Source organism: Anneissia japonica, unplaced genomic scaffold, assembly GCF_011630105.1.
Source record: "Anneissia japonica isolate Jap-2015-1 unplaced genomic scaffold, ASM1163010v1 scaffold2320_len370340_cov150, whole genome shotgun sequence".
NCBI lineage: Eukaryota > Metazoa > Echinodermata > Crinoidea > Comatulida > Comatulidae > Anneissia > Anneissia japonica.
The window spans coordinates 48,923-59,797 of NW_022705529.1; the positions used below are offsets into that span (position 1 = coordinate 48,923).

At 32.6% G+C, this 10,875-nt stretch overlaps 1 protein-coding gene across 1 annotated transcript; it reads left to right on the forward strand.

The window, feature by feature from the left end:
* Positions 1-1,000: 1,000 nt before the first annotated feature.
* LOC117105610 lies at positions 1,001-9,063 on the forward strand. The gene is made up of 9 exons (XM_033246786.1): positions 1,001-1,507; positions 3,929-4,039; positions 4,207-4,326; positions 5,689-5,793; positions 6,625-6,735; positions 6,836-6,943; positions 7,102-7,221; positions 8,644-8,721; positions 9,053-9,063. The coding sequence occupies exons 1-9, from the start codon at positions 1,219-1,221 to the stop codon at positions 9,061-9,063; spliced, it is 1,053 nt and encodes a 350-aa protein (XP_033102677.1). The 5' UTR covers positions 1,001-1,218.
* Positions 9,064-10,875: the final 1,812 nt, after the last annotated feature.

A 10,875-nucleotide genomic window follows, 5' to 3' on the forward strand; every position in this document is an offset into this window, starting at 1 on the left:
GGTCTACAGTATGTAGACCTACTCATGTCTTGTGTCAGTGTTTAACGTGAAAAAAATTAAACATTAAAATATTTTTTTTTTAATTATTAAGATTGCTTAAATTGTTAATGTTGCATTAGTGTTAGATTAATATTCCATTCTGTAAGTTGCAGTTTTTCCTCTGTTGTATAATACTAATAGAGTGAAGAAATGAATAGAACGATCACACGACGATGATCAGAATTTTACTAAAATATATTGTGTACTTCATTTCAATCATACTGAAGAAAAAGGATGCAAAAACTGAGCAATATTTACATTTCATTTTAATTATTTTATTCCATAATAATATATATCATGTTATAAATAACTTGTGGCCGAGTTGACTTGTGGCCGAGTTATCTTGTGGCCGAGTTGACTTGTGGTTGAGTTGACTTGTGGCCGAGTTGATTGCAGCCGAACTTTTTGTGGCCGAGTTGACTTGTGGCCGAGCTGACTGTGGCCGAGTTGACTTGTGGCCGAATTGACCTGTTTCCGTCACAAATCACTTACAGTCGGGAATATAGACATGGTTTTTAAAAAGATCTGAACGATCGCAGTTGGTTTAGATTGGGTATGAAAACAAAGATGGCACATGATATTCGGCCATTTCTAGGAGAATTAACTCCACAAGTGTTTTTATTAATTTCTCGAATTCTATAAATTGTTCAAGGTTAGTATTTTGTGGCTGGTTTATTGACTACCCAAGGATTACAAAACAGTTCCAGAGGATCCACTAATTACTGTAGTCTTAAATAAAACAAAAAGACAGTAACTCTGAAAATAGACATTTTGAGATTCAAAATCTCAAAATGTCTCTGTCGCTTTCCAAAACAATTCATTCATTGGATTTTGTGAAACCAATTTTACTGAATCGGCACAAATTTCACTATTTTATCAATAATTAAGAAAGAAATCAACTTAAAAGAAAAAACCCAAGTCAACAATTATTTAAAAAAAAAACTACATAAACTTTGACATTAACATAACTACAATTTAAAGATAGGAGAAAGACAAGTGAACAAAATAGCAGGCAAATGTAAGATTATCCTATGTTCTTTGATTGATTTATTTCTTCATCTTCTATTCATAGGTGTGAAATTAAGTCTTAAGCGCAAAAGGGAGGATGATCAACCAAATCCAGAATATGTTCTAGATTTGTTAAGAGAACTTGATGAATATAAAGGCCATCTGCCTTGTATGCATATGCGAAAGGGTTTTTCTCGACTGAGGAGCATTTTCGTGTATTATAAAGATCTTGGTTTAGATTTAGACAAATTAGAAGACGGATCTATAGTTTTCCATCTGTCTACACATGATCCGAATGCTTTGATGAATCTATGGGAAGTACATTCTAGCGGGAAGCTCATCAAAGATTTAACAGGAATATTTGTCCCAGAGAAACATCAGCAGGAGTTCTTAGATGAATGGATGACATACATCGATGAAAATGAATACAAAGCTGCACTCAGTAAGCTGAAAGAAAAGGGTAAGAAGAAAGAATTTCAGACAATTTGATTAAAATTATTTTTCTATAAGAGTGACAGGCTAGTTTCTAAAGTATACTAGTTCAAGTGGGTGTGTGTGAATGCAGCTTTGCTCTGTAGCCACTGTGTGTGCGCTGTACCGTGGAGATCTTAAGTGTATTTTGCGATTTTATGAAAGTCTCTATAATATTTCATTTATCAACACATGATCAGAATGCTTTGATGCATCTATGGAAAATACATTCATGCGGAAAGCTCATCTAAGATTTAGCAGGAATATTAGTCCCAGAAACATCAGCAGGAGTTCATATGTGATTGGATGACATAAATCAATAAAAATGAATACAAAAGCTGCACTCAGTAAGCTGAAAGGAAATGTGAAAATGAATGAAGGCCAATTGTATTAAAATTTCAATATTAAATTCTTTTGTAATAACAAAGATGTATAAATGTGTTGTTTTAAGGCATACACACATGCACATCAACAAAATTGTGGCAATTAATTTTTTTAAACTAAGTAACTTAATATAGATCGTTTCTAATTGTTTTAGCTGTTCCATGCAGACCCTAATATGACAATCTTCATTTTTTTCGCCATCCTCATACATGCATACATTGTGCTGTCTGCATTCAGACAAAAAGTCGTAAGAAATTATTTTTCTTATGACAATTAAGTACAAATATAATGAATCAAGAACATGAAAGTTAGTTTAGTTCTGTACATATAAATAATTACACAAACTGATATATGCACATGTTGTATTGGCTTCATCATGTTACCTTATTTTGAGATCGTGAGAATGAGGACTACCAACTTGCTAAACTGCTATCTGCAAAGCTGCCAAAGTGAGAGAAAATCTCACCATTGGATGCTTGTCAAAGAGATTTTTTTTTTAATAGAACCAAAATATTGCGCCAATCACAATTACAATTCGCAGATTATACAAGGCACTTATACAAGGCGCTGGCAACATTATTTTCCTCGTCACTGAATACTGAGTTGGCAGCTACCCGCACAATGCAACTTTCTCGTGCTCCCTGGGGAGTATCCTTGGTCATTGCTGCTTGAACGCGCACAACCCATACATTCAATGCCATACCATCCTACCAGGTACCCATTTATACTCCTGGGTGGAGAGAGGCAAACTTAAGTAAAATGCCTTACCCAAGGACACAAGCAATGCGACAAGCGTCGATCTCAAACTCCCCTCCTGACAATCAGAATTCCACCTTACACACTGCGCCACAGGCTCCTTGGAATGCATCTAATTCAAAATCCTCCACACATGTAAGACAATGTGTCATAAAAGACATCCTGTATGGATGACTGCTTCTAACATTTCACTACTAAAAGTAATTTCTTGGAATTTTTTTCGGACTTCAATGGTCAGGACCAGGGTAACAGAGAGTTAAAAATCATGTTAATATTTAAAAGCTATGCACTCTATTGAGTGCTGACTTTATTTTATTATTGCCTCCTATGTAGTACTCCAAACATATTAAAATAAACAAATCAAAAGAGATTTAACATTGTTAAAGCACTCCTATGAAGCTATTGATAGTATTGTATTCAATAAGAATGAAAGCTGCATTCAAATCAGATCCAAAGTTGGGACTGTGTTCCGATGCGCTGAAAGCCAGCATTCCTATACTTACATGCTGATCCCACTTTTTAAAGCAGTCCAATAAGATTGTCAATCTGAAAATTTAGATTGTTTGTGAATTCTCCCTAACAATTTGAATAGATGCTTTATATTCCTATATAATTAATTAATTATAATCCTAAAATTGAACTAAAGAAAGTGAAAGGAAATATTTGAAAAAATAAATTATTGTTATTGCTATGTGTATGAGATAATGAATACATAATTACTGTAATGAAGTTCCAATTATAACACAAACAACAGTACTGTAATATGATTTATATTAAATTTAAAATATTAGTTGTAGACGTAATTTTAACTTATAATAAAGACTCAAACAAGTGACATGCCTGATGTGCCACCCTCTGCCACCTTTGAAGAAACATGCAAAAAATTATCAACTGATGAACACTATACACAACTAGGGGGATCAAGTGAAAGTGAATTTAGTTATTTCACTATAGACCATTTTTCGCAAAATTTGAAATGAAAATTTCCGATAACGTGGCAACTACCATTGAGAGAATTCCAGAATCCTAAGCACATCACGCTATGTAGTAGTTACCAGTGTGCGCATGGCTGTCTATTTGACACTAGCTAGCTGCTCTAGCTAGGCCATGGGCTAGGTTAGGCTGCTGGAAGTCCCCCAGTGAGTTGCAAGACATTGGCATCGCTGTTTCAAAATAAACCAGATGAAATGGCCTTCGTTGCATGATGTTCCTCTGCAGCGGTAGTAGAATATAACAAACAAACATTATCCTTCTTAATTTGCTCCTATAGATACTCAAAAGAGTGACCTGCCTGTTGTGCCATCTGCTAGGACCCTTGAAGGAACATCTAAAGAATTTTCAAGTGATGATAACAAGACTCAGCTAGTAGGACCAAGTGAAAGTGAGTTTAAAGATTTATAATAATTTATTTTGTGTTCTTTTCAATGGACTTGATGTATTATTGAGCAATTAGTAGAGCTTTACTATGATAGTTGTAGTTGATGCTGCTCTTGCTCTGCAGCAGTAGCAGTAGTAGAATAAAACAACCATTTCCTTCTTAAATTACAGCTATGATAGAGACTAAAAAAAGTATCGTGCCTGATGTGCCATCCTTTATGAGCCTTGAAGGAACATCTGAAGAACTGTCAAGTGATGAAAACAAGGCTCAGCTAGTGAGACAAAGTGAAAGTGAGTGTTTCAAGATTTCAATGTTATTATTATATTGATATTTTGATTTTTAGCAATTCTAACATATAACACTAGATTGTATTTCTTGGAAATGTATTTGAACATTAACCACATAATAATATTTTAATCAGTGAGGTCTATGGTTCCAAATTGACTAGATATTTATCCTCAAGGCTAATACATTAATGCAGAGTTAAATCAAATATTGTAAGATATGTCACACAATAAAGAAATAAAAACAAAATACAAGTATTGTGGATGCTTGCTTGATAATGATATTATAGTACTGGTATATCTTATATAGACTTTTTCTGTTAGCAAGAAGTCAATGGTGACTTGAAATTTAAGCAGCAAAGACAGGCCAAACCAGTCACTCCACACCACTCCATGTTTTTGTGATAATAAAATAAAAACATGGTGGAATGTGAACATTGTTTAAATCTATTTGTCGTACTAAACTCAACTTTGAATATCTATACATCATGCTATGTTATTATTTTGCCCATTTTCGACAGTAAACAATATATTTTAATGACTTAGTGATGATCTGTGCTTTAGAAATGTTCAAATCATAATCTTTGAAGTTTGATTTCTCAAATACAGATCTTTAAACAGCTGTATGTTTAAATTCCTCTAACTTTTCTAAATAATAAAAATAAATGATTCTTTTACCATTTCAAACTTTCATAGCTGTTTACCCTGTATTAACAACTGAAAATAAATTTTGTTTTTGCGAGGAATGTCTGCTTTGGCTTGTTTTTCCCCCATATTATTCAGTTAGATCATGACAGATATTCAATATTAAAATGTTATGAGCTCCGTTTGTGAAATGTAGCAGGAATGAGAACTGTTAGGCACATTATATTTATTCTTGTTTTGTACATTTTATGTATATTTTGAGGTTACTTTTAAAACAAATAAACACCAGTTTTTGCATATGTTGAGTGACAGTAGTTTTTATATGTTTAGGTTGTTGCCTGTCTAGAAATTATGAGTTTAGGCATTAAAATCGTATCTGCAGCTAATTTAGTTTTTATGCACATTTTAGATAAATTACAACTATTTTGAACAATGGCGGCCATTTCTATACAAGGCGTAAAATCAAGTGTCAACAGGGCTTAGGGTGACCAGAAGGGATTAATTAGGATATCTGGCAATGTGGATTGCTTCTAACATTCCGCTCCTTCTAACCCATTTTTCCTAGACTAATACTCATGGTAAATGACATTATAAAAATTGTCTGTGATGTAAACATCTTTACTAGAAACAACAGTACACTAATGTTAATTTTAATGTTAAAGATAAAATATAAGTTGTAGACTTAAGAATTTCAATTGTTAATCATCAAAAATTACTTTAAAGGGACAGAAAGTGAGACACATGATGTACCATCCCCTGCCACCTTTAAAGATACATCTGAACAATTATCAAGAGATAAACACAAGACACTAGTGGGATCAAGTGAAAGTGAGTTTATTTATTTTAGTATTAAATTGTTTCTTTCATTGTTGCTGTGTATTATTTATTTATTTATTCTTTATACTGGGTTACCTCTTCAGTAAGAAGTTACTGTTCTCCCAGAGGGCCCAGTACACATTAAACATTAAAATCTCAAGAAAAACAACACAGAACATAAAAAAAAAAAAAAAAAACACAAATTAAGTAAAAAATTACCTACCCCCCGCATTCCAAATATGAGAACCCCTAAATGTAAAACTTCTTCTACCAGATTCAGTTCTGATTTTAGGCAAAATTTAATTTCCTGCAGAACTGGATCTGGTAGAATAGTTATGTACATTGTCAACTGAGGTGAAAGTGTTTTGGAGAGAAGGGACTCTGCCACTCAAGCATTTGTTAACAAGGGTGACTAAATGGTTATTTCTCCTTTCGCTAAGAAATGACCAACCAAGAGAAGTATGTCATTGAGATAAATTTGTTCGGTGATCAGCCGTAAGTATAACACGTGCTGCTCTATTCTGTAATTTGTCTAATAAACCCTTTCCACAATTTCCCCAAACAGAATCACAATAATCAAATAAAGGTAATATGAGAGATTTATAAAGTAAATTAAGAGAGTTCTTATCAATATAACGACGTAATCTACCCAGAAGAGAAATTCTACCGCTCACCTTATAACAAAGTTTGTCAACATGCACATTCCAAGAAAGTGATGGATCAAACCAGATGCCAAGATATTTAAATCGGTCAACGGCTTGAATGGCAGCGTCCCTAATCCTAATATCAAGATATTACTGTAGAGCAAAACAAATTTTATCCTCCTTAATTTTACCATAATAGAGACTCAAAAAAGTGAGACATCTGACTTATCATCACCTGCCACCCTTGAAGTAAAACCTGAAAGATTACCAACCGATGAGCACAAGACACAGCTAATGGGATCAAGTGAAAGTGAGTTTAGTTATTTTAGTATTAAATTGTTGCTTTCATTGTTGCTGTGTATTACTGTAGAGTAAAACAAACTTTATCCTCCTTAATTTTACCATAATAGAGACTAAAAAAAGTGAGACTGATTTATCATCACCTGCCACCATTGAAGTAAAACCTGAAAAATTGCCAACTGATGAGCACAAGACACAGCTAGTGGGATCAAGTGAAAGTGAGTTTAGTGAAATTGGTATTATATTGTTGCAGTAGCTATAGAACAAACACTACTTTATAGTTATTTCACTATTATAGTTGTTGATGATGTAGCTCTTGCTCTGCATTAACAGTAGAATAATAAAATAAACATATATTATCCTTCTTAATTTTCAGTAATAATGGAGACTCAAAAAAGTGACATGCCTGATGTGCCATCCATTATGACCTTTAAAGGGTCATCTGAAAAATTGTCAAGTGATGAAATCAAGGCACAGCTAGAGAGAACAAGTGAAAGTGAGTTTAAATATTTAAAGAATATATTTTGGTTTCTTGGCATAGCAGCAATATATGTCAAACATCCTTTTTAATTTCCACCTACAATAGGGAGACAAAAATATTGCACACCAGGTATGCCATCCACCACCCTCTCCAGAACATATTTAACTGTTCCCTGGCTAAAGGCCTGTTTATACTTGCAACAATAATTGATAAAAAGCTAAAAAGCAATTGTTCATTTAGAAAATAAAAGAAATATGAAAAGTTTGTATTGTATTTGTTAAAATTGGATGGTAAAAACAATAATAATCTGATTTGTAATAATGTAGAGAAGATGATGAGAATTTTGAGAATTTTGAAATGGTTCTCCATCCTTCATCAGCGAGTGATGTGACTATTAAAATGTCAACACTATTTTACTGCAAATGAATTTTCATGAAGTTTAACATTATCATTAATAAGCATTTCACATTCATTATTCAATATCAATTTATCCAACTTCAATTTCACTAGAGGGGAGAGGGCATAGGACATACCTGTAGCTCTAGATCAATTGAATTTCTCAATTGTTAAATATTGTTTTTTAAAATGTATATGAACATTCCCCACTATTTTAGTCAGTGCTGTTCAGAAGTACCACATGAACCTAGATATTTGTTTTTCTGTTTCAATTCATGGATACTGATAGCTAAATGTCCAGCAGTTTAAGTTGGTTTTGGTTCGAGTTAGTTTTGGTCAGAGTTTGTTTTGGCTGTCTGTTGGGCTGAGTTGGTTTTTGTCTGTGATTGAAGTATTCAATTTAGGTTTGGTCCAAGTTGTTGGTGATTTTGGTGTTAATTTTTATTTCGGTCTTAACTAATTGGATCTTAAGTGACAAAAAAGTAGCAAGGATGTAGCAGTACACCTTTGAATGTGGTACAGTATGTCTAATAATCACCAACTAGCAAAGCCCAACAATTCTATTTGTTTCTTTAATTCTTTGAAGATAGTGTCTTTACAGCATGTCGCAACATTTACTTAAAGTAACTATATTTCAGTAAATGCTTCTCTTTTAATAGACTCCTCCCCTCAATAAACATCCCCTCCAGAACATGTGGCTGTAACCTGGCTTATGCTTCTTCAGTCCCCACCACCGTGGGGCTGGGGAGTGGCAGGACACATTTTTCTTGATTTATTTATTTATTTTGAACAGATTGGATGTTGATCATATGTCATTATAAATATTTTGTAAATCTGATTTTGTGTTGTTGAATATTACATAAATTTATGTAGAGAATTTTATAATTTTTGTTAATATTTAAAATCATTTGATTAACTTTCAATATAATCCTGTATGCTGAGTCTGTTTTTTTTTTTTTTTTTTTTTTTTTTTTTTTTTTTTTTTTTTTTTTTTTTTCTTTTTTTTTGGGTATTGGTTTTTTTTTTGCTTAATTTTTACAGCATCTGAAGGAATACTTGAGGAATTACCAGGAGATGGTGATAGCAAACTGGAAACACGACTTGTACAACCAAAAATGGGTGAGTTTATAATTTACAGAGACGTGAGTAAATATTATTTTAGCTACTTCCATTCTTAATAATGACATAATTAATGTTGAATTATTGAATCCCAACATGATGGCTTGCATTCAATGCTTGGAGTATGTATGACACTTTCTATTTCCATTGAATTAACTAAAAAGAAGCAAAGAGGTAGCACATTTTTTGAAAAGTATGTCAAAATTTTCCAACAATAAAAGCCACACTACTTGTCCTACTGGTTGTCTATATGGCCTGATAATGAAGATGATGTCTCAGTGTCACAATATTTACGTAAGATAATGATATCTTTTCAATTAATTTACCCCAGCTAAAGCTTAAAACATCCGGACTGAAGTGTCTAAAAGTAATGTCTAAAAAATAAAAAGAAACCTAAAGTAATACAATAAAACAGGAATTTGGTGCACTAATCAGTCTTGAACATGACAAAAAACATATTGTAGTCAAAGATGAGAATAGGCCTAATATATAACAAATTTGAAAAAGATCCTACACCCAGCTACAATAGAGAAATAGTGGGTATCATCAGTAGATGCAAAAATGTTGACCCAAATCCAAAAATTACAAAAGATACCCTATTACAGTAGCAGATGTACCAAAGATCTGTGGTACACCTAAAATACATAAAACTATAACACCTCCATAAGCCCATTGTGTCTGGCAGGGGCAGTTTTACCACCATTTTAAGTCCATTGGGTAGGCAGTAACTCATATTGTATCAAAAATATAGCCAAGATTTTACAAAAACATATTCAAATACTGTATTTCTCCTAACCAGAAGATAATTTCTTATAATGTACTAGCTTTTTGATGAGCATTCTGGTACAGGACCCTTTACAGTTAATAGTAGGTTGGCCCAGGAAATAACTTAAATATTCCACCTTCAGAATTACTCAGACTTTAACTCGTAACTTGTATTTCAAATACCACTTACTTTTTATACATGGACTCATGGTACTGCTGCAATGGAATCTCTTGTTTTCCCAATAAATGTAAAAGTTTGAAAATAATGCATTAACTTCACTTCTGTGTGAGTGATCATCTCATATGTTGATGAAACTTTTGTAGTAATACACACATTTCACATTAAATAGTCACAGCATAGACACTAATATTAAATTCACTTAAAAAATTGAACCAGGGGGTGAACTCACTTTCAAAAGTCTGAAATATTAAAGTAAAGGGCTACTAGAATTTACTGAGACAAATCAAATTATAGTAGTAATAGCAGGCTATGGTATTCTATTGTGACATTCATATTTGATAATAAAATGCATGCTGATGAAGACAATAGGCCCTATAGGCCCCTCTGAAAATGTCAATTTCCTTCCCCCTCCCCCGATCAATGAGTCTGAAGCAGGTCTGAAGTGACCAATACCAGCTTTATATTTATTTATTAAAATATTTCTGATGAGAAATAATATAACTCAACTTACAGTTTTCTCTATGATTGTTTAAGTGTAAAATACTAAAGATTACCAGTAATTCTGGTCATTTGATGATGACACCACACTTTAATATCAACCTTAAATTTATGTCGTAATTAAAATATACTTTGATTCATTTTTTGTTGGCTCTATAAAAAAAACCTTTCTTAATTCCTGGATATGCCACTGATGATGATGACATCATGGTTGATTTGACAAAATTATTGAGGATTTTTTTAAAATTTTTTGTCTTCAGTTAAATAGCAATAAGTTCCTGGAATTTTGGTTGTGTAGTAGGAGATTTTGCTAAGAAAAACCATTTGATGTTAATTGGCCTGACAACCCAATAAGTGCTCTTGGAGTATATTTCTCTTATGATGAAGACAAACAAATCCAAAGAAATTATGACAAGAAGATTAAAAAATAAGCTAAACATGTGCAAAATCAAATTATACGGGGTCTCTATTTTATTCATCTCCCGTCAAGCTTTTTTGTTCCAAATCATGTTATAAAAGATATTGAAAAAATTATATACAATTTCTTGTGGAAGTTTTGGAAAGGATTTTTTAAAAAATGAATTTTATTATTTGAACATTTGAAGAAAATTCCCTAGTTTACTAATTAAAGCATTAAAAGTTAATGGGTTCAGATATTTTATGAAGAAAGTACATCTGCCTGGAAAGATCTCCTTTATATATTTACATTG